This window comes from Salvelinus alpinus, chromosome 1, assembly GCF_045679555.1.
Source record: "Salvelinus alpinus chromosome 1, SLU_Salpinus.1, whole genome shotgun sequence".
NCBI lineage: Eukaryota > Metazoa > Chordata > Actinopteri > Salmoniformes > Salmonidae > Salvelinus > Salvelinus alpinus.
In genome coordinates, this window is record NC_092086.1 from 53,960,287 (window position 1) to 53,985,770 (window position 25,484).

The 25,484-nt window shown below is 41.5% G+C and overlaps 1 protein-coding gene across 1 annotated transcript; it reads right to left on the minus strand.

The window, feature by feature from the left end:
- Positions 1–2,530: 2,530 nt before the first annotated feature.
- LOC139580652 (interferon a3-like) lies at positions 2,531–9,386 on the minus strand. Its single transcript, XM_071409539.1, has 5 exons — positions 9,252–9,386; positions 8,908–8,982; positions 3,355–3,504; positions 2,962–3,039; positions 2,531–2,620 (listed from the first exon to the last, which is right to left on the minus strand). Exons 1-5 carry the CDS (start codon positions 9,384–9,386, stop codon positions 2,531–2,533), a joined length of 528 nt encoding a protein of 175 aa, XP_071265640.1.
- Between the last annotated feature and the right edge of the window lie 16,098 nt (positions 9,387–25,484).

Consider the following 25,484-nt stretch of genomic DNA (forward strand, 5'->3'; position numbering starts at 1 on the left):
CATGGGTGACTTCAAACCCTTTGGTGGCCTCAACCAACTTTAACCAGATGAAGGTGTGTCCCAGCACTTGCAATTTCATTGGTTACAGAACTGTAAGCACTGCCCCGTGCTCGAGCTCATTGGTCGTGTTGTTAACAGAAAATCTTCATACACAAGGGAAACGGTTGAGCATGAGAAAGCCAGCGGCGTTGCAGTTCTTGACACATTCAAACTGGTGCGCCTGGCACCTACTAGCATACTCCCGTGAAAGACATAATACAAAAACACATAAAAAAGAAGTTAACTTATTGTGAAGTGGAAGAGTCGAAGGGCAATAATGGCTCAGTCGCGAAATGGTAGGCTACAAAAGCAACAGAACTGGACCACTGAGTGCTGAAGAGCGTAGTACGTAAAAATCGTCTCTCCTTGGTTGCAACACTCACTACTGAGTTCCAAACTGCCTCTGGAAGCAATGTCAGCACAAGAACTGTTCTTCGAGAGCTTCATGAAATGGGTTTCCATGGCCGAGCAGCCGCACACAAGCCTAAGATCACCATGCGCAATGCCAAGCGTTGGCTGGAGTGGTGTCAAGCTCACTGCAATTGGACTCTGGAGCAGTGGAAACACGTTTTCTGTAGTGATGAATCGTGCTTCACTATCTGGTAGTCCGATGGACAAATCTGAGTTTGGCGGATACCAGAAGAACGCTACCAGCCCGAATGGATAGTGCCAACTGTAAAGTTTGGTGGAGGAGGCACAGTGGTCTGGGGCTGTTTTTCGTGGTTTGGGCTAGGCCCCTTAGCTCCAATGAAGGGAAATGTTAACACTACAGCATACAATGACATTCTAGACAATTCTGTGCTTCCAACTTTGTGGCAACAGTTTAGGGAAGGCCATTCCTGTTTCAGCCTGACAATGCCCCAGTACGCCAAGCAAGGTCCATACAGAAATGGTTTGTCGAGATTGGTGTGGAAGAACTTGACTGGCTTGCACCGAGCCCTGATATCAACCCCATTGAACACCTTCGGGATGAAATTGAACACCGACTGCGATCCAGGCCTAATCGCTCAACATCAGTGCCCGACCTCACTAATGCTCTTTTGGCTGAATAGAAGCAACTCCCCGCAGCAATGTTCCAAGTAACATCTAGTGGAAAGCATTCCCATAAGAGTGGAGGCTACTATAGCAGCAAAGGGGGGAATGAGATGTTCGATGAGCAGGTGTCCACATACTTTTGGTCATGTGGTGTATAAACTTAAAGTAGAATTATCATGTGACTGACGATCAGCAACAAGTTTAATCTGCATCCCTCAGATGGTTAGATAAATCCACTGTCATTGGTTTTAGACAAGAACGAAATTTGGAAAATGTATACAAAATAGATTTCATTCACAAGTCGTGGAAATTACCACTAAGGACCCCAAAGTCAAGCTTAAATGAATGTATGTTTATTCACGCCAGCGGAGAGATTACAGACAAACAGCGCTTCATGTGGAAGTTAGTCAGAAGCACTAACGAGGTATTTCCCCCTCAGGAATATTTATACTATCGCTTCGGGTTACACAAAGATAACCAAGTGTCTCCTTTCTCAGCAAAGCGTTTGCTCTCAGAGACCGGATGCGGAGGAGGACAACACCTGGCAACCACAGTCTGGGTGTTCAGACAATATTTTCCCTCCCGCTGAGTCGACCTTGTGAGAGCAATCCTCAGACACCCTGTCTGTCTACAACAGGCGCATTTCTAAGTATTAAACAGGTCAAACATGTAGAATAAGCAGTGGTGTAAAGTACTTAAGTAAAAATACATTAAAGAACTACTTAAGACATTTTTGCGGTATCTGTACTTAACTCTACTATTTATATTTTTGACTACATTTACTTTTACTTCATTACATTAAGAAAATATTGTTCTTTTTACTCCATACATTTTCCGTGACAACCAAAAGTACTCATAACATTTTGAATGCTTATTAGGACAGGACAATTGTCCAATTCATGCACTTATCAACAGTACATCCCTGGTCATCCCTACTATCTCTGGTTAAGAAAACAAGAAAATGGTGACGTCTGGATTGCTTAATATAAGGAATTGGAAATACTTTATAATTTTACTTTGATACTTAAGTATATTTTTGCAATAACATTTACTTTTGATACTTAAGTATAACCAAATACTTTTACTCAAGTAGAATTTTACTTGGTGACTTTTACTTTTACTTGAGTTATTTTCTATTAAGGTATCTTTACTTTTACCCAAGTATTACAATTGGGTACTTTTTCCACCACTGAGAATAAGTGTGAGACACTGAAAAAGCAGAAAGAGACACAGTAAAATTCAAATAGACACGTTTTCAATATTAATTTTTCAACAGGTTTTTAAGTAAACAGGTAATACAGTTTTGTTCAACACAGGTACAAAAGGGAAATGTATAAAAATTAAAAACAATAAATGATGCATTTAAATATAATAAATAGACTGACAGGGTCCCACATGATTGTATTCATGCTTTATAAACTGGTAAGGGCGTAGCTTCTGAGATGAGTCTGGATGATCAGTGAATCTTTGCCTGAAAAATATCCAATCTTTGCAGATGATGTTTCGTCTCTTTCCTGATGAGCTCCCATGCCAGTGCACTGTAGTTCTGAAAAACAAAGGGAAATTTATATATTAGTGGTATGGACTTTCTAGTCATATAATGATCATATTGTCTTGAACAACAAAGGGCTGGGGCCGTATGTAATAATAATAATAATAATGTATGAAGCATGTCAGAGTAGGAGTGCTGATTTAGGATCAGTATTGTCTTTTAGATCCCTATAAATAAGGCAGAGGAGACCTGATACTAGATCAGCACTTCTCTGAGATGCTTAATACATATGGCCCTAGAACCCAAAAAATGTTTAAAAACTGCTCCTGCTTAGTCTAGTTTATATTCATTTGATTAGATGTATTAAACACGTTGCCATCCGAAAACAAACTCACCATTTTTCTCAGAACCATCCTATTCAACTTCTTGAAGTAACGTTTCAGTCTCCTCTCAGGTATCTTGGCAGGTGATACCTGTTGGACAAGATTAAAACATTAGCCTCCCACTGAACATAATAGCCCACATAGATTTTCTCACTTGTACAGTTAGAAGTCTACAGCTTAAACAGGGCTCTCCAACCCTGTTCCTGGAGAGATACGGTCCTTTAGGTTTTCACTACAATCCTCATCTAGCACAGCCGATTAATTAGCTGGTTGATAAACTGAATCAGGTTAGTTACAACTGGGGTTGGAGCGAAAACCTACAGGAGGGAGGTTCTCCATGAACAGGGTTGGAGAGCCCTGACCGAAACAGGGATTAATTATACTTTAAATAGACCCGTTACTTACACAGGACTTAAGGTTATCAAATTGGCGTTCGAGAATGTTGAGGAAATTGTCCAGCTTTTTCTTGTCCCAAGTGACAGCCTTCATATTCCCATCAAACAGTTTTGTGATTTGATAGATGGTCTCGTTCCGGAATCTGACTTGGTCCTCAAACTACACATGAACATGTAAAAAGAAGATTAGAAACAGTATAGTCTTCAATTATGCCATCAATGTAACGTTGGGTCACGACCGCTCAACACAGTCTCACATTCAATTCGCGCATATATGTACAAAATGTATTTCAGCAGATTTCGTGCGTTTTTGTGCATTTTTGTGCTGGTTTGGGCTGGTTAAATTCGTTTGAAAATACACGAATTTCTGTGCTACTTAATTCGTGCGAAAAGACACGAATTTAACCAGTAGGCGACACAAGCCTTTGCAACAACCATATAGACGCGATAATTTATATTTCATTTTTGTTCTTCTTAATGGCTAATTCAACGTCATGAATATACAGAAATGTTGTCTTTGTTTAACCATGTTTTAAAATGTGTCGTTGTATGCCTATATGTACTGTTTTAGACTTGCTGAACAGAATTTGAGAAAAGACGCACATTTACCTGCGACTTAATTCGTGGGAAATATTGTTTTATTAATGCCAATGCTGTTTTCTGTGCTTGATTTCGCTTAATACTTTGGATACTGGTGCACTTGTAATCAGAACGCCTTTTTGTCATGTAGGCAACCATACACGATTTTCTTCATAACCCATTTCATATTTCGTGGAGCCTAAATTACACAATTTTCTTCATAATGCATGTATTACATGTTAATGTAAAATAATGAATTATGTTGGCTTACACTTATGGCCTTTCCAAGGCCTTTCCATACCTTAAGGGAACATTTTAGCACTCGCCATATGGTTAGTGAGAAACGCCACATTGCAAATGTAAGGTCCCTTACTAGACGTCCTGCAACGTTTCTAAAATTCGCGGATGGCGTCGGGCCGTGCGCGGGGGAGAGATCTTTCAGGAAGTCATCAAACTAAATCTCTCGGACGTTCGGTTTCCGTTTGATAAAAATAACACATTTTGGTCATTTTTCCACAGTCTAGGAAATTCCCACCAGAGGGAAAATAAATAATATTGCAAATGCACAAGCACATTGCAAATGCATGTGGCCTTTTCTCCTAAACGGAAAATATTTCGAAGACGTAATGGACAGTTGGCCCCGAACAAGATGGCGTCGAGGCCTCAACGCTTTTTGAGTTATGGCCATTTTTCTGGGATTAAAGGTCAAAAACGTAAAGTAGGGTGCTAATTTGACCGCTTCACGTCAAAGTACATAAGCATACGGTGTCAGGAAAAAAAGAACCAGCCATTTATCTATCGTAATTTAAGAGAAATCGTACATTGACAAATTGGTCATGTTCACAAAAAGGAGTTAAAAAAAAAAAAGTTACAGATCCAGTTGCAGTGTGTTCAGACGAACATTTTTTAAGTGGGTCTCGAAGCTCTGCCACTGCATCGCAGTGCTAGCTGCGCCACCAGAGTCTCTGGGTTCGCGCCCAGGCTCTGCCGCAGCCGGCCGCGACCGGGAGGTCCGTTGGCCTAGCGTCGTCCGGGTTAGGGAGGGTTTGGCCGGTAGGGATATCCTTGTCTCATCGCGCTCCAGCGACTCCTGTGGCGGGCCGGGGGCAGTGCGCGCTAGCCAAGGGGGCCATGTGCACGGTGTTTCCTCCGACACATTGGTGCGGCTGGCTTCCGGGTTGGAGGCGCGCTGTGTTAAGAAGCAGTGCGGCTTGGTTGGGTTGTGCTTCGGAGGACGCGTGGCTTTCGACCTTCGTCTCTCCTGAGCCCATACGGGAGTTGTAGCGATGAGACAAGATAGTAATTACTAGCGATTGGATACCACGAAGAAAAGGGGATAAAAGGATGGAGTGAAAAACTACGGTGCTTAAAGACACACAAAGCCTGAAATGGCATTGCCATTATCTCCAGGCCGTGCCGAGTTCAACGAGATGCCCCGCTTGACCGTAGCTAGCTCAGTCTGAGTGCAGCGACAGGGACAAGAAGAAGGACCCAAATGACCCTTTGACCTCAATTTCATATTTTTTTGCTTTTGGGAGACAGAGAGAGAACCGTTAAGGTTAGAAGCACAATTTGACCTCAGGAACGTTCCTAAGGTCCTCCCGATCTGTGCAAGCCTAACATTGACCGTGTGGCATTAACCCTTAATAGTTAAAAGAAGGTGTTTACATCAAACAGTTTACAATGACATGTCTCCCCATAGGAATACATTTCCTGCTCCCCTAAATTCAACCTGAAGCCTATGTGGGTTAATAATGCCTTATGAACCTGTCTTCGATGACAATCCATCAGGCCACTATGAGGTCTACCTGTGTCGATTCTAAAGATTCGATTTTAAATCACCCTAAAAGTGTTTGCCATACCCAACCTGCAGTTTGAGAGAAATAGTGCATTCAACCCTATGTAAATCAGTGAGTTCTTAACGTATAGACTTAAAACTCAGGATTCTGTAAAAGCCCACTCCAATGAGGATATGTGTTTACTTTCAGCTTCCTGTGCCAACCGGAAGTGCCATAATTGGTGTCAAAAGGGCTGTTTCGAAGGGTTAAAAAAGTCAAATCTTTCCAAAACTTAATATATGTGAATAGGCAACCCTCATGAACTGTAAATCAGTCATTCATCCCATCAGATTTCAAGGAAAAATTTACACACCCACACAGAAAGGATGGAGTGACACACTGAGGGGCTTAGAGGCAGACAGTGCCTGCAATAGTTACTTTTGTTTGAACTTTTAAAGAACCGTCAGACCTAGAGTTCTGAAACTTTACAAACCTGTTCTAGAGCTCAGGTCGATTAAGCACGGTGAGTTATGTGGCTCTAGAAGGTTCTCGGACCGATAAAAAGCCTCGGTGCATTTGCATTGACTTCAATTCATTTTGACCATTACAAAATGGTGACATTTAGAAAAGTCCCAGAGTTGCAAGACTAGGTGCATTGAAACCGGCTCGGCCCATAGAGACGGACCCCGACATTTCTGTCCGATAGCTCATTCAAGGACCCCGTAGCAAGGCATGGAAAAAAGTGGAATTTCAGCACCAATTAAGGTTTTGCTCGTGCACCGAATGACCTATCGAGCCGAAACTTGGGATTCGAGGTCGCCTCACATAGGGCTAAACATAATGTGAAAACTGGATCCGCAGCTAGAACATAACTACGTATTATTTGTTTTATTATGGTTTAAATGGAAGGCGCTGTGAATTTTGGGCCTGCTCTGAAATATGTGATAGTTGGCTTCTAAACGAGTTGGAAAAAGTGAGTTTGGAGTCAGATGGTATCAGTTTGGTGTCTGAAAATATCTAATTGGCTGATGGACACTGACTTGCTAGTTGACTTTTGTGCATTTGCAATATGTTTCAACAGTGAAAAACCACCAAAATAGCATTCTGAAATCACCACTAAAAATGACATCACCATAGCCGTGCCGAGTTCAACGAGATGCCCCGCTTGACCGTAGCTTGCTCGGTCTGAGCGCAGCGACAGTGACAAGAAGATGACCCTTGACCTACATTTCAAGTCTTTTGCTTTTGGGAGACAGAGAGAGAACTGTTAAGGTTTAGAAGCACAATTTGACCTCAGGAACGTTCCTAAGGTCTCTGTGCAAGCCTAACATTGACCGTGTGGCATTAACCCTTAACAGTTAAAAGAAGGTGTTTACATCAAACAGTTTACAATGACATCTCACCCCATAGGAACACATTGCCTGCACCCCTAAATTCAACCTGAAGCCTATGTGGGTTATGAATGTCTTATGAACCTGTCTTCAATGACAATCCATCAAGCCACTATGAGGTCTACCTGTGTTGATTCTAAGCTTCCTGGAGCAACCAGAAGTGATAAAATCACCCTAAAAGTGTTTTGCCATACCCAACCAGCAGTTTGTGATATATAGTGCATTCAACCCTGTGTAAATCAGTCAGTTCTTAACGTATAGACTTAAAACTCAGGATTCTGTAAAAGCATACCCCGATCAGGATATGTATTTACTTATAGCTTCCTGTGCCAACCGGAAGTGCCTTAAAATGGGGTCATAGGTGCTGTTTCGAAGGTTTTAAAAAAGTCAGATCTTTCCAAAACTTTAAATGTGTCAACCCTCATGAACTGTAAATCAGTAATTTCGCTAAACAGATGTCAAAGAAAAGCACACACACACACACACACACACACACACACACACACACACACACACACACACACACACACACACACACACACACACACACACACACACACACACACACACACACACACACACAGAGCAAGGATGGAGTGAAAAAGTATGGTGCTTAAAGACACACAGAGCCTTAAATGCTTTTAGGGGGGATCCAGACTTCCATACCCGCTCTGGGAGCGCTATACTACCGCTCCAAATCAATGGGTGCTGGCCTGAGTGATTTACGGAGGTTTTCAAAAAATATTCTAAGTCCAAACTTTTCATGCACCTGGTATTTTTTTGGGGTTACCAGGCGTCATTTTTCAAAACGGTTGAAATTGCTTTTAGGGGGCATCCAGAGTGTCACATGACCGGATGAGGTAACTATTCTTGTTCTTCTTGTAACTTTCCGGTAGGCTAGAAGCTTTCCGGTGTTTTGCTGCTCGACACAGGTCGACGCAGGTATTGCACTTGATTTATCGTTATCGTAACCGTAGGTGCAGCCAAGTGGAAATACGAAAGCTTTCTAGCTATTTCGCACTGACGGTAATTTGAACACAAGAACGTTTCTAGTGAAAAGATGCTTACACTCAGAGCCATGTATTTACACTCAGCCACCCTAGCCTTATTACGGGTTAACGTTTTGGTAATTTTGGTTGGCCAACAAAATGTAAGACTACAATGACTGCATACGTTTCCCCAAATGTTATACGAAAAAAAAATGTTTTGTTATTGATGGACAATGGCAAGGCTGCCATTGTATTTTCAGTTACATTCTGTTCAATAAAAATGGTTTACACGTTTATTTTTTAAGAAATACATGGAACTACAACCGAATAAAACACCATTAACCATCATGCATTGCTTACATTCATTCTATCCTGAAAAGTCTGTTCAGAAAAATCGAAAACAGTACATATAGGCATAAAACCACAATGTTTTAATAGGGATTAAATAAAGACAATATATATATAACCTCTTATGGTTAAATGGTTAAAAAAATACAAAATATCTATATATTCATAACGTAAAATAAATAAATACAGGCGATCGCGTCTTTGTTTGTTGCAACGGCTTGTGTATCGCCTACTGGTTAAATTCGTGTCTTTTCGCACGAATTAAGTAGCACAGAAATTCGTGTATTTTCGCACGAATTAAGTAGCACAGAAATTCGTGTATTTTCAAACGAATTGAACCACCCCAAAAATGCACAAAAACGCACGAAATCTGCTGAAATACATTTTGTACATATATGCGCGAATTGAATGTGAGGCTGGGCTGGACCGCTATACTAAAGCATATCAGAACATGAAAAGTCAAAATTCGAGTTTTTACCTCGGCGTCATCTATGGGTCTGTAAAGTGATTCGGGGAAAAAGACAGGGGCATCCTGCTCTGTGATATCTCCTCCCTGGAACACAACCAATATAGTATTTTAAGTCACGCGTCTAAAAGTATAGCTTATACTGCAAGGACAGTATAGGCCTAATGTATACAGCCTCTCGTGATCGCTCTGTCATTATAGTCTAGCGCCCTTTTAATATGGCTATTCAAATATAGATTACAGTCTTCTAACACAGAGGCTAAACATGAAACATATGACTATTTTGCTTGGTTGGTTGTTTTTGCTGTCCTTAATACATGCATTCAGTCTCCTCTTACAGTGTGCTGATAACTCACCATCTGGTCCAGCAGGGAAAGGTATTCTGCGCTCAAGTGACCGTAGTGGTGTCGTATCCAGTCACAGCCATGACACACGCTCTGCATATTGCAAATAATAAGAAAAATACACGTCCAACTCTGCATTGTATACATTGTAAATAGTCGTTTGCTTCGCTCTTAGTTTTCCTGTTGAGTTTGAACATTTTGGTTCTGTTAATGAGTTTTATGTGGAGTTGGGAAAGGGAAAGCTGTATGGAGAATTTCCCCGATTATCCTAACGGAGGCGGGGACTTTAACTATTCAGACTCTAGCACATGCAGCCAAAGGAATTCCATGCCTGGTCCTTCTTCTGGACGACCAAATCCCAGCGTTGAATTGTAGTTTAACCACGATAATGTAGGTTATTATATTGAGATATAGGCTATTCGAGAGAATAAGCTATATGTGAGCTAGGCTTTTAACAGCAAAAAAAATTACTTTATAAAAAAGTCTGATAACAAAATCGTCGAAGTCGAAATAATACCCAAACTTAAGACATTTACCCACATAATAAATACATTTCGTGGTTTTCGATCTAAGTTAGTCCGAAATATTTTTTCGCGGGGTTCTTGCAAGCAGACACGGCGCCAGGATTTTTTCTCTCCGGAGGCTGAGGGGGGGGGGGGGGGGGCTTGCCCAATACGCAGGGGTGCTAAGAAGATAGTCGATTTTCATGACTTCAGAGTTATAAGGAAGTTCTCGTTTTTTTTCAATAAAAGCAGATATGACACACAGCACATTGATATTAATGTAGTTTTTAATTGAATTTAGCCAAAGAATATTCAACAAAATAGCTATAAGCCTAATACAAGTGACCACAAGGCAATGACAAAAACGTCTTTCACCTGCAAAACGTCTTTCATCAGCACCGGACAGCGCCCATGCAACACAGGCTGGCCCATGCACTGAAGTCTTTCAGCAATAACAATAACAACAAAATACATCCAAAATGCGACAACAACAAGAAGTGCATTTATTTAATATGCATAATCAGACAACTGTGCATTGGTAATAATGTTTCGGATGAAATGGCTTATCACAACGTCAGAAATGAAATGAATAATATCCGAAGTGCAATGCATTTAGCCTATCTATGCCTGTTAACTGTGTCACACACTTGTAAAACGAACTGGCTATCATCACAATCTTAGTGATTACATTTCTATTGAAAAAAATACTTGTAGGCCGACTGGCCGACAATATGCATCCGACTTCTTGTTCCATCCAGATCCACACCACCGGACAGGCGCGCTCTGTCAATAAATAAACGGCATTTCAGTTGCAAATTCATAATAATAGATGAGGCTACGACAGGCGCACAATATACAAAATTACCCAACTTAATACCACATAATAATATGCTATGGCATATTTATAATAAATTAATCAGTTACTCACCAAGTGTTGCTTTATAGAAGAACATGCGTCTGTTGTTGTGGTTCATTACAAATGAGTTATTTCTGCGTGTATGGACAGGCAGGCAAGGTTGCTGAGTCGAGTGTTTGCCATTCTGTTTCTCAGGTAGGTTTTTACACGCAGCATGCAGGAAAAACTGCGCTCACATGACGCAGAGGTTACTGACAATGTGACAGAAATGCGTCAAAGTTTATAGATGTCCACGAAGTAGTCTCTGTAAGGTTTAAGCATGGACAGGAACTCCAGTGTGCTCCTAACTGTATCGCCCTGTTCCTTTTTTTATTTCCAACTGCTCTCATATACTCTCAGTTCTCTCGGACTATTTTCGAATGTCCATCACTTAGAGCATTGCATATTGTTGAGCCAGACTCTTTCTGAATAGTCCACTCATTCCACGCTATCATTGCATATTTATGCTTAACACTAGCATTGAGTGTCTTGAACAAACTGGTCACTTTCTTCCAGTTCTGGTAGCCATCGTGGGTAAATGCCGCCTTCTCTCCGCCATGGTTTCCTGGACGTTGAAAGTGGCGTCATGCAAAGCAGAAAGCAGAAAGCAGAAAGCAGAAAGCACTTTGAAATAGAATATTCCAGCCATTTGTAATCCTCATACCATCTACGATTGAAGTAGCGATCCTGCTGTCCAACATTTGTGGCTGGATAACACCGAAGACAGCGCCTTGGTTCTTCAACAGGTAACTAACTGGTTTAAATCAGAGGGAGCATCTAGCAGCTACGAACTGCTCTGGTGCTCCCTCGCGTCGTGGCTCACAGGTTTCTCTCTCCGACTCATCTTTCTTATCTCCCTATTCTTCTTTGGCCCCCTCGGAGACAGGGTCTGGGTCTGGATTTTCAATGTCTATCAACACTCTTCTCTTGATCAGAAAACGGTCCATTGCAACGGGGCGAGATGGGCGAATAGCTAGCTCGAAGCTAGCTCACATAACGTAGCCTAACGTGCGCGAGCACACACACACACACACACACACACAAGACAGTTAATTAGCATTACAGTTCACATAATGTTATCCTAATGTGCATCTAAAACTAGAACAACGGAACAAAGATTTTCATTATTTTCATTATTTCCTCATTAAGCCGCAAATGTAGAAATGACTTGTCTGTCCTTGAAACCAGGTCCACCACTTGGGTTCCTCCTCCTGAAGTTTCAACTTGTGTTCTAGAGGTAAAGAACAAACCAATATTGATCCTACAGTGACAGCTTAAAGTGAATTGATTTCATCAAAGTGTTAGTGTTGGTTAGTTATGATTTTACTGGTGAGATTATTGAAAGAATGATGTGAAATAAAAACAGGCAATGTAATAAACGGATCTTTCCTCCCAACAGCTAAAGGTCCTGAAGCTTCTGCACATGTGCAGGACCCCCAACTCCACACAGTCTCCTCTCCATTCATAGAGAACAGGCTAGCCTACTGTGGCGAATGGTGCTCATTTAATAAAGTTAGATCAAAGTTGAATCTATTTCTGCAAGATCACATAATGATAGTTTTCTACATAACAGAACCAAATATAATAGCGTAGTATAACGTTACTGTAAGACAAAAAAAAAAAAACGAATTTCTCATGAAATTTGAGGACGATTGTGCTGCTAGGCAAAATATGTGATTTGATTGAAACTAAACAGGTAGGCTATGCTACAGTTTGTTAACACCATCTGCTCTAAAATTCACCCATTGTACATCATTTAAAACAACACAATAGGCTACTACGAAACTGTAGCCTACAACTCAAGAAAATCTAAATGCATATCCTCATGAAACTGATTGAGATCAATTGGTTGGTATGCAGATTCTGCATGACGTTACACTGGAAAAATTTGAAGAGTTATTATTCACAATTGACTGTGAGAAATGTGAAGGGAGGTTCTCTACGAGGGAGGTTCTCTTTCTTAACCTCAAAGTCCACTATTGTGGCTAATCCTTATTGTGTCTAGCTTCACATAGATAGGTCGGACCACCATTAATCAAATAAGAACTGTTTTATAAATTATGGTGATTTTAGATGATGACAACTAGCCATATAGTTAGCCAAGCAACTATAGCTACATATTATGTCGTTTTTCTATGTGGAAGAACATTGTTTGCATCCATCAGCTAGCTAGCTTTTTTTATGACCAGCACTGTAGGTGCGCGAGACAACTTTAGCAGCATCATAGCATACGTATCGAAGAATCGTTGTGACATATGTAATACGAGTGATAGTGTAATCAGTGTGTAATTACTACGTAAAAAATATATGCTTAATTATGCTGTTGTGAAATGAATAAGAATGTTTTTTGTCCAGCAAGTTAACAGTTTTCATACATGTTATGCTGATGAATGAGGACCCAAAAGCGACGTAATAGTAACAGAGTCTTTATTCCAGTATAAAACAAATAATGATTCTCCTGGATATAAATCAATGGTAATCCAAAACAGGAAACTGAAATCCTCTCGTCAATAGAGAGGAACGACTGGAGACGCGACCACAGACTGCAGGTCGCTTCAGGAAGGCACAGGCCGTAGCTGACATAGACACCTGCTCACACGCAGCATCTGAAGAAGGCAAAAGAACACGACAGGGCGGAACAAGGACACAGGAACTGCAAACATCAAACAAGAATCCGACAAGGACAGGAGCGGAAAACAGAGGGAGAAATAGGGACTCTAATCAGAGGGCAAAATAGGGGACAGGTGTGAAAGAGTAAATGAGGTCGTAGGGAGAATGAGAAACAGCTGGGAGCAGGAACGGAACGATAGAGAGAGAGAAAGAGAAAGAACCTAATAAGACCAGCAGAGGGAAGCACAGGGACAAGACATGATCAAAGACAAAACATGACAGTACCCCCCCACTCACCGAGCGCCTCCTGGCGCACTCGAGGAGGAACCCTGGCGGCAACGAAGGAAATCATCAATCAACGAACGGTCCAGCACGTCCCGAGATGGAACCCAACTCCTCTCCTCAGGACCGTAACCCTCCCAATCCACTAAGTACTGGTGACCACGTCCCCGAGAACGCATGTCCATGATCCTCCGTACCTTGTAAATAGGAGCGCCCTCGACAAGGACGGGGGGGGGGGAGGGAAGACGAACGGGGGCGCGAAGAAAAGGCTTGACACAGGAGACATGGAAGACAGGGTGGACGCGACGAAGATGTTGCGGAAGAAGCAGTCGCACAGCGACAGGATTGACGACCTGAGAGACACGGAACGGACCAATGAACCGCGGAGTCAACTTGCGAGAAGCTGTCGTAAGGGGAAGGTTACGAGTGGAAAGCCACACTCTCTGACCGCGACAATACCTAGGACTCTTAATCCTACGTTTATTGGCGGCTCTCACAGTCTGCGCCCTGTAACGGCAAAGTGCAGACCTGACCCTCCTCCAGGTGCGCTCACAACGTTGGACAAAAGCCTGAGCGGAGGGAACGCTGGACTCGGCGAGCTGGGACGAAAACAGAGGAGGCTGGTAGCCAAGACTACTCTGAAACGGGGACAGCCCGGTAGCAGACGAAGGAAGCGAGTTGTGAGCGTACTCAGCCCAGGGGAGCTGTTCTGCCCAAGACGCAGGGTTTCGAAACGAAAGGCTGCGTAAAATGCGACCAATCGACTGATTGGCCCTTTCTGCTTGACCGTTAGACTGGGGATGAAACCCGGAAGAGAGACTGACGGAAGCACCAATCAAACGACAGAACTCCCTCCAAAACTGTGACGTGAATTGCGGACCTCTGTCTGAAACGGCGTCTAACGGGAGGCCATGAATTCTGAACACATTCTCAATGATGATTTGTGCCGTCTCCTTAGCGGAAGGAAGCTTAGCGAGGGGAATGAAATGTGCCGCCTTAGAGAACCTATCGATAACCGTAAGAATCACAGTCTTCCCCGCAGACGAAGGCAGACCGGTAATAAAGTCTAAGGCGATGTGAGACCATGGTCGAGAAGGAATGGGAAGCGGTCTGAGACGACCGGCAGGAGGAGAGTTACCTGACTTAGTCTGCGCGCAGTCCGAACAAGCAGCCACGAAACGACGCGTGTCCCGCTCCTGAGTAGGCCACCAAAACCGCTGGCGAATAGAAGCAAGCGTACCCCGAACGCCGGGGTGGCCAGCTAACTTGGCAGAGTGAGCCCACTGAAGAACAGCCAGACGAGTAGAGACAGGAACGAACAGAAGGTTACTAGGACAAGCGCGCGGCGACGCAGTGTGAGTGAGTGCTTGCTTTACCTGTCTCTCAATTCCCCAGACAGTCAACCCGACAACACGCCCTTCAGGGAGAATCCCCTCGGGGTCGGTAGAAGCCACAGAAGAGCTAAAGAGACGGGATAAGGCATCAGGCTTGGTGTTCTTATTTCCCGGACGATAGGAAATCACGAACTCGAAACGAGCGAAAAACAACGCCCAACGAGCTTGACGTGCATTAAGTCGTTTGGCCGAACGGATGTACTCAAGGTTCTTATGGTCAGTCCAAACGACAAAAGGGACGGTCGCCCCCTCCAACCACTGTCGCCATTCGCCTATGGCTAAGCGGATGGCGAGCAGTTCGCGGTTACCCACATCATAGTTGCGTTCCGATGGCGACAGGCGATGAGAAAAGTAAGCGCAAGGATGGACCTTATCGTCAGACTGGAAGCGCTGAGACAGAATGGCTCCCACGCCCACCTCTGAAGCGTCAACCTCGACAATGAATTGTTTAGTGACGTCAGGAGTAACAAGGATAGGGGCGGATGTAAAACGCTTCTTGAGGAGATCAAAAGCTCCCTGGGCGGAACCGGACCACTTAAAGCAAGTCTTGACAGAAGTCAGAGCGGTGAGAGGGGCAGCCACTTGACCGAAATTACGAATGAAACGCCGATAGAAATTAGCGAAACCGAGAAAGCGCTGCAACTCGACACGTGACTTAGGGACGGGCCAATCGCTGACAGCCTGGACCTTAGCGGGATCCATCTGAATGCCTTCAGCGGAAATAACAGAACCGAGAAAAGTGACAGAGGAGACATGAAAGGCGCACTTCTCAGCCTTCACGTAGAGACAATTCTCTAAAAGGCGCTGGAGTACACGTCGAACGTGCTGAACATGAATCTCGAGTGACGGTGAAAAAATCAGGATATCGTCAAGGTAAACGAAAACAAAAATGTTCAGCATGTCTCTCAGTACATCATTAACTAATGCCTGAAAGACAGCTGGAGCATTAGCGAGACCGAACGGCAGAACCCGGTATTCAAAATGCCCTAACGGAGTGTTAAACGCCGTTTTCCACTCGTCCCCCTCTCTGATGCGTACGAGATGGTAAGCGTTACGAAGGTCCAACTTAGTAAAGCACCTGGCTCCCTGCAAAATCTCGAAGGCTGACGACATAAGGGGAAGCGGATAACGATTCTTAACCGTTATGTCATTCAGCCCTCGATAATCCACGCAGGGGCGCAGAGTACCGTCCTTCTTCTTAACAAAGAAAAATCCCGCTCCGGCGGGAGAGGAAGAAGGCACCACGGTACCGGCGTCGAGAGAAACAGACAGATAATCCTCGAGAGCCTTACGTTCGGGAGCCGACAGAGAGTATAGTCTACCCCGAGGGGGAGTGGTCCCCGGAAGGAGATCAATACAACAATCATACGACCGGTGAGGAGGAAGGGAGCTGGCTCTGGACCGACTGAAGACCGTGCGCAGATCATGATATTCCTCCGGCACTCCTGTCAAATCACCAGGTTCCTCCTGAGTAGAGGGGACAGAAGACACAGGAGGGATAGCAGACATTAAACACTTCACATGACAAGAAACGTTCCAGGATAGAATAGAATTACTAGACCAATTAATAGAAGGATTATGACATACTAGCCAGGGATGACCCAAAACAACAGGTGTAAAAGGTGAACGAAAAATCAAAAAGGAAATGGTCTCACTGTGGTTACCAGATACAGTGAGGGTTAAAGGTAGTGTCTCACATCTGATACTGGGGAGAAGACTACCATCTAAGGCGAACATGGGCGTGGGCTTCCCTAACTGTCTGAGAGGAATGTCATGTTTCCGAGCCCATGCTTCGTCCATAAAACAACCCTCAGCCCCTGAGTCTATCAAGGCACTGCAGGAAGCAGCCGAACCGGTCCAGCGTAGATGGACCGACAAGGTAGTACAGGATCTTGATGGAGAGACCTGAGTAGTAGCGCTCACCAGTAGCCCTCCGCTTACTGATGAGCTCTGGCTTTTACTGGACATGACATGACAAAATGTCCAGCAGAACCGCAATAGAGGCAAAGGCGGTTGGTGATTCTCCGTTCCCTCTCCTTAGTCGAGATGCGAATACCTCCCAGCTGCATGGGCTCAGTCTCTGAGCCGGTGGGAGGAGATGGTTGAGATGCGGAGAGGGGAAACACCGTTAACGCGAGCTCTCTTCCACGAGCTCGGTGACGAAGATCTACCCGTCGTTCTATGCGGATGGCGAGAGCAATCAAAGAGTCCACGCTGGAAGGAACCTCCCGGGAGAGAATCTCATCCTTAACCTCAGCGTGGAGTCCCTCCAGAAAACGAGCGAGCAACGCCGGCTCGTTCCAGTCACTGGATGCAGCAAGAGTGCGAAACTCTATCGAGTAATCCGTTATGGATCGATCACCTTGACATAGGGAAGCCAGGACCCTGGAAGCCTCCTTCCCAAAAACTGAACGATCAAAAACCCGTATCATCTCCTCTTTAAAGTTCTGATAAACGTTAGAACACTCAGCCCTTGCCTCCCAGATAGCTGTGCCCCACTCCCGAGCCCGACCAGTAAGGAGTGATATGACGTAAGCGATCCGAGCTCTCTCTCTTGAGTATGTGTTGGGCTGGAGAGAGAACACAATATCACACTGGGTGAGAAAGGAGCGACACTCAGTGGGCTGCCCAGAGTAACATGGTGGGTTATTAACCCTAGGTTCCGGAGACTCGGAAGACCAGGAAGTAGCTGGTGGCACGAGACGAAGACTCTGAAACTGTCCAGAGAGATCGGAGACCTGAGCGGACAGGGTCTCAACGGCATGGCGAGCAGCAGACAATTCCTGCTCGTGTCTGCCGAGCATTGCTCCCTGGATCTCGACGGCAGTGTTGCGAGAATCCGTAGTCGCTGGGTCCATTCTTGGTCGGATTCTTCTGTTATGCTGATGAATGAGGACCCAAAAGCGACGTAATAGTAACAGAGTCTTTATTCCAGTATAAAACAAATAATGATTCTCCTGGATATAAATCAATGGTAATCCAAAACAGGAAACTGAAATCCTCTCGTCAATAGAGAGGAACGACTGGAGACGCGACCACAGACTGCAGGTCGCTTCAGGAAGGCACAGGCCGTAGCTGACATAGACACCTGCTCACACGCAGCATCTGAAGAAGGCAAAAGAACACGACAGGGCGGAACAAGGACACAGGAACTGCAAACATCAAACAAGAATCCGACAAGGACAGGAGCGGAAAACAGAGGGAGAAATAGGGACTCTAATCAGAGGGCAAAATAGGGGACAGGTGTGAAAGAGTAAATGAGGTCGTAGGGAGAATGAGAAACAGCTGGGAGCAGGAACGGAACGATAGAGAGAGAGAAAGAGAAAGAACCTAATAAGACCAGCAGAGGGAAGCACAGGGACAAGACATGATCAAAGACAAAACATGACAATACATGTCTTTGCGGAGAATTGCATTGTAGCAATGCATTTCATGAGGTCAGAAAGCAGTAATTCAGCAGGCAAAATTGAATATGAAAACTAATAAAACAGTAGCCTATTTATACAATGTTGCAGGGCTCTATATTAGCAAATGAGGGCCATGGTAAATATTGTGGACATTGCACACCACATTTTTCAGATTCTGTGTAGGGTTAACCAGAAACTTGTTTCAATAGGCAAGGCACAGCGATCACATTTGGCTCAAACGTCAAGTCTGTTGGGACTTTCCTTTAATGTGGTAGTTCAATCTGAAGCATGACTGTTTAAAAAATATATGTTTTACCTTTATTTAACTAGGCAAGTCAGTTAAGAACAAATTCTTATTTTCAATGACGGCCTAGGAACAGTGGGTTAACTGCCTGTTCAGGGGCAGAACGACAGATTTGTACCTTGTCAGCTCGGGGATTTGAACTTGCAACCTTACAATTACTAGTCCAACGCTCGAACCACCTGCCGCCCCGTTCAGTGTTAATAAAGCACATCTTTGAAATAAAACATATTTTATTGACAGAGTGACTGATAGTGTTGAATGAAGGCTAAAGCCGACCCGCCTCTAAAATCGAGAGTAACCTGCGGTGGTATTGGCTTTACTTTTCATTGTCTCTCTTGCGGTTCCTTCTTACTACATTGATTCGGTAAATTCCAACTTTATACAGTTTGTTTATTTCTGGATGATAAAAGAGTATTTGCCCCAGATTAGCCTTTATTAGGCGCTTACCAAGACGACGAAAATGATGACGATGATGTGTGAGTTTGGCCTAATGTGAATGAGTAGGAAAGTAACATGGATATATAGTCTCATAGAATGATGGTGATGGTGATGTGATGATGACGACGTTAATTGGAGATGTAGATTTCTGATTATGCAGCCTTTATATTAAGCATTTATCCTATGAAACTCTATAAAAATTAACTGATCATGGCATTGATAGAACAACATTGTATGCCTATCAACAAATAAATTCGTATTGAAGCCCAGAGTACAACGTTCAAAACAGGCCCGCACTGTCCAGTGCTAAAACTCACTTAATTGAAAAAAGGCTTTTGAATATAACTACATTTTGAGAAGATACAGTTGACTTGTTTCTAGGTCTTTCCTTAATGGATTAGTAGGCTATAGGACTAATTGTACTGACATCCATATGTCCTGAGCATGTTTAATACAAATCTGAATGTTCACACATCGACAGACTGGGTTACAGAATGAACACTCAGATTAACAATATTTAAAAGTATACAAATGTTTATTAACTTAACATTTGATGATTTTCAAATAGATACATCAATAAATTCATAAATAGGCCTACATAAATAAATAACCTTGATCAATAAATACATACATGAATAATATTGCTGTTTGACGTTGCACGTTACGTGATTGTAGAATAGTAGGCTTTTAAAATCAAGCACAATTGTCAAACACAATTGTAAAAAAGTTCAGCAAGTTCAAATTCATGTTCTGTTGGCCCACAGAAGGCTATCAGAGTTGTGTTCCAGAATGAACTGTAGTGTGAACAGGAGCTCTTTTCGAACCACTTCCCAGGCGCAGTAACTGAAATTCTGTTAAAATATAAATAAACTGGTAGGGCAATGTAGGGTAATATTGTCCAATGTAGAGATATTATTAAAACAATGTGTCTATTTGTGTTTAACCTATAGTCTACCTTTTCTTTTAGGACTGTTGCAATGTTCACAAAGTACGTATTCAGTCCTTCTGCCCTGATGAGATAACCAGTTGTATCCACAAATGTGGATATCATAGAATTACATGGATATATCTTATGTCAAATTTTGAAGTGCACTTCCTTAACTTTGTTTGGTATACAGTATTTGTAAGGCCTTAACCATGCATTTTTCCAGACAATGTCAGGAATAAGCATGTTCCAGAAAAACTTTCCTCTCGGTGTAAGTTGGTTTTGTGAATGAAGAATTTGTCTTATATATTTACTACAACAAGATCTCTCAAGTAAGCCCATGCCTTCCAATCTGAGTTCTGGATAAACTTTGTGATCATTCCCAAAACTAAGATGAGTTTTCATTAGTGTAGTTAGACCACTGGGAACGGCTTTGGTCACAGAAATAAACTCTGAAAGGTATTGGAAACTCTTTCAACGTTATACATTTTTCATATGTGAGAATATTACCCTTGTTGTCGAAAATATCAAGAACAAAGTCAATATTCCTCTCATGCCAGCTGGGGTAGAACAATGACTTATTTCTTATAGTTATGTCTGAATTATTCCACAAAAGAGCTTTATGTGGGGAAATATTGTGCAGGAAACATATTTTCCAGGCCATTAAAGCTTGTTGGTGAAACCTAGCCAATTTATCATGTAATCTTTCAGGAATATAATTACATTTCAGTAAAAATTGAAGACCTCCCAATTTATTAAACACATTATTTGGAATGAAATACCATATTGAATCAGTATTGATCAAATTTTTTTCAACCTGTTTATCTTGAAAGTGTTATTTATGTCAACAAAATCCAACACTTCTAGACCGCCTTTAGCTCGTTTGTTAGAAATAACAGATTTGTTTAGTTTGTGAGATTTATTTTTCCAAATTAAGTCAAGAAAGGTCTTATTGATTTCTTTACAAGTAGCCGGATTTACACATAACGATAATGAGGGGTTCACAAAACGAGACAGTCCCTCTGCCTTGGACAGTAGTACTCTCCCAAGTATAGAAAGATCTCTTTGTAGCCAATTATTAAATATATTTTTAGTTCTCTTAATTTTAAGAGACAAATTCAAATGTCTGACTAAGTGTTTTTTTGACAGATATATTCCTAAATATTTAACACAGTCCTTTACAGGAATATTTTCTATTTCTTTATCATCAGAGTCAAATAAACATAAGATTTCACATTTAGAAACATTCAGCATTAATCCTGATATTGATGATATCTGCGTTTTCTGTGAAAAAGAGGGTGAGAATCTGTTTCACTTGTTCTTCGAATGTAAATTTGTGTCAGAATTTTGGGAAAACCTTGCAAAATAGTTATTTACCATGATGAACACGGCCTATGTTTTTGACATGAAACATATAATATGTTACTATTGCAATGATAACAATCAATCTGAAATGATTGTTAATGTTTTTATTCTTGTTGCCAAATACTTCATACACAAACAAAAATTCCCAAATTCTATACCAAAATTACAAATTTTTCTGATTGAATTCAACTATCTTTTTAAAACATTATCCCTAGTGAATATCAACAAGAACAACATCTTCCTGAATCATTATAATAAGATTTTTTCAGAGTGAATACAATTGCACTAAAATTGATTATATTTTGTATTATTTTATTGATAATTTTTGTATATCTGAGTATTTTCTTGTTAATACCTGTGTTTTGTTTTGTTAGACATGTTTGATGTAGCAATGTAAATTGATTGTTGTATTTAAAAAAATATATAATAATAATAATAATAATAATAATAACTTGTATCCACACTGCCCACCAACTGCCAGAAAGAAAAAGGCAGGCGATGAATATTAATAAAAATGACACAATACCACAATTAAACAGTTAAGCGATGTGTGTTGGCATAGTAACTCACACATTTGCTCTCTTCAATCTGGCGCTATATAATATTCTGAAAATTCTCCAACTTCTGTTGGTCCCACTTAGTAGGCAGGTCGTCAGCTCCAAACAATGTGTCGATGTTCTTCAATGTCTCATAAATAGCCGTAGCACCACTGCTGCTCAACTGAAACGGACAACAACAATAATTTATAACCAAAAAATGGCAGTTTAAAGTTTTCTACTTTTTAATCCTAACGGTTGCATATAGTCTCATATACCTCCTGTATATAGTCTTGTTATTGTTATTTTATTGTGATACTTTATTATAATTATTTTAATTTTTAGCAACGATTTTCTTACTTAAAAAAAACTGCATTGTTGGTTAAGGGCTTGTAAGCATTTCACCGTAAGGCCAATTTTTTTATTTTATGACTATTAAGTAATAATGACAATTACAACAATACTGAATGAACAATTAACACTTATTTTAACTTAATATAATACATAAATAAAATCTATTTAGTCTCAAATAAATAATGAAACATGCTCAATTTGGTTTAAATAATGCAAAAACAGTGTTGGAGAAGAAAGTAAAAGTGCAATATGTGTCATGTGAAAAGCTAACGTTTAAGTTCCTTGCTCAGAACATGAGAACATATTGAAGAACTGGGAATATTGAACCACCAGCTTTCATATTCCCAGTTAATAAGTTTTAGGTTGTAGTTATTATAGGAATTATGACGCGTCGACTATTTCTCTCTTTACCATTTGTAATTCATATACCTTTGACTATTGGATGATCTAATAGGCACTTTAGTATTGCCAGCCTAATCTCAGGAGTTGATATGCTTGAAGTCATAAACAGCTCTGTGAAGCAAGCATTGCTAAGAGCTGCTGGCAAACGCAGTAAAGTTTGAATGAATGCTTACGAGCCTGTTGCCGCCTACCACCGCTCAGTCAGACTACTCTATCAAATCATAGACTTAATTATAATATAATAAACACAGAAATACGAGCCATTGGTCATTAATATTGTCAAATCTGTAAACTATAATTTCGAAAACAAAACGTTTATTCTTTCAGTGAAATACGGAACCGTTCTGTATTTTATCGAACGGGTGGCAACACTAAGTCTAAATATTGCTGTTACATTGCACAACCTTCAATGCTATGTCATAATTATGTAAAATTCTGGCAAATTAGTTTGCAACGAGCCAGGCGGCCCAAACTGTTGCATATACGTACCTTGACTCTACGTGCAATGAATGCAAGAGAAGTGACACAATTTCCATAGTTAATATTGCCTGCTAAGATGAATTTCTTTTAACTAAATATGTAGGTTTAAAAAATATACTTCTGCGTATTGATTGTAAGAAAGGCATTGATGTTTAAGGTTAGGTACATTCGTGCAACGATTGGGCTTTTTTCCGCAAATGCACTTATATCATCCCCCGTTTGGCGAAGTAGGCTGTGATTCGATGATAAATTAACAGGCACTGAAATGATTATATGTAACGCAGGACAAGCTAGTTAACCTAGTAATATCATCAACCATGTTTAGTTAACTAGTGATTATGTGAAGATTGATTATTTTTTATAAGATAAGTTTAATGCTAGCTCGCAACTTACCTTGGCTCCTTGCTGCATTCGTGTAACAGGTGGTCAGCCTGCCGTGCAGTTTCCTCGTGGAATGCATAATCGGTTTTCCTCGGCCATAATCGGTTTCCAAAAATTCTGATTACCGATTGTTATGAAAACTTGAATTCGGCCCTAATTAATCGGCCATGCCGATTAGTCAGAGGTCTGGACCTCGCTAGCGTCCCACATATCCCAGAGAGGTTAAAGTATAATCAATGTTTAGTTCAGGCCTCTTCAACCCTGTTCATGGAGAGCTACCCTCCTGTAGGTTTTTGCTCCAACCCCAGTTGTAACTAACCTGATTCACTTTATCAACCAGCTAATTAATCAGGTGTGCTAGATTAGGATTGTAGTGAAAACCTAAAGGACCGTATCTCTCCAGGAACAGTGTCACGCCCTGGCTATAGAGGTTTTTTATTCTCTATTTTGGTTAGGCCAGGGTGTGACTAGGGTGGGCAGTCTATGTTATTTTTTCTATGTTGTTGATTTTCTATGTGTTTGGCCTGGTGTGGTTCCCAATCAGAGGCAGCTGTCTATCGTTGTCTCTGATTGGGAGCCATACTTAGGTAGCCTGTTTTCCCATTTTGTGTTGTGGGTGATTATTTTCTGTTTAGTGTGTGTTGCACCTGACGGAGCTGTTTCGGTTGTCACTTTGTTGTTTTTGCTTTTTAGTGTTCAGTTTCGATTAAACATGACGAACACTTACCATGCTGCGTTTTGGTCTTCACCTTCTTCCGACGACAGCCGTGACAAACAGGTTTGGAGAGCCCTGCTTTAGGTTGATGGGGTTCACCTTGGGGTCATGATAGGTGCTGCACCAAATGTTTGATGTATTATAATAATTGATTATGCTTATGTTGTATTAATAGAAGGGGAAGGGCTATAAGACCCCTCCCCCACTACATTTATTGGGTCCTAGACTACAGATTAGCAATATATATATTCATTATAAGGTTTAATATTGTTCCACTATTCCTTTCTAGTCTCTGCCTCTTATAAAGAAACGGTCTGAGAGTTATTGCAGTCAAAACAGAGTGTCTGTGAGAAAGCGCCACAAGGCTAAAAGAGATTCATAGACACAGAACCCTGCAGGGGAGTGAAAGAGATAAGAGACTTTTCAGACATACCACTATAAATCAACTTGGGACATTTAATGCTGAGCCTTCAGATAACACTGAAACTCATGTGTAGAAGGTAATGACATAGGCAGTGACATCACTAGGGGTTGACTGCAAGCATAATAAAACAACTTGGCACCTTTTCTATTTTGCAGAACTTACTCGGAAACATGCGTGCTATGTTCCCGTTGTCAACTTCTGTCTGCAATTGCATTAATACATTCATGATTGATTTACTTAAAGATATTGTCTGAATGCTAATTTCACCAATGAGCCAATGATTGACAAGGAACAACGAACGAACCCCAACAAGGTGTAGACTACTAACTGTACAAGTGAGAAAATCTATGTGGGCTATTATGTTCAGTGGGAGGCTAATGTTTTAATCTTGTCCAACAGGTATCACCTGCCAAGATACCTGAGAGGAGACTGAAACGCTACTTCAAGAAGTTGAATAGGAAGGTTCTGAGAAAAATGGTGAGTTTGTTTTCGGATGGCAACGTGTTTAATACATGGAATGAAATGAATATAAACTTGGCTCAACATGAGCAGTTTTGAAACACTTTTTGTGCTCTGGGGCCATATGTATTAAGCATCTCAGAGAAGTGCTGATCTAGTATCAAGCCTCCTCTGTCCTTATTTATAGTGATCTAAAAGACAATACTGATCCTAAATCAGCACTAATACTCTGAGAATCTTAATTTATAATTATAATAATAATAATAATAATTATTATTATTATTATATACTGCACCAGGCCTTTCTTTGTTGTTCAAGACAATATGATCATTATAATGGCCAGAAAGTCCACACCACTAATATTTACATTT

What these genes read in the sequence shown, in the direction of transcription:
- LOC139580652 (XM_071409539.1), bottom strand. Translation starts at nt 9,386, where the DNA reads ATGTATACAATGCAGAGTTGGACGTGTATTTTTCTTATTATTTGCAAT. An exon ending in TTTCCCTGCTGGACCAGATG is followed by an intron (nt 8,983 to 9,251) that starts GTGAGTTATCAG and finishes GTTGTGTTCCAG; the next exon opens with GGAGGAGATATCACAGAGCA. An exon ending in GACCCATAGATGACGCCGAG is followed by an intron (nt 3,505 to 8,907) that starts GTAAAAACTCGA and finishes GTTCATGTGTAG; the next exon opens with TTTGAGGACCAAGTCAGATT.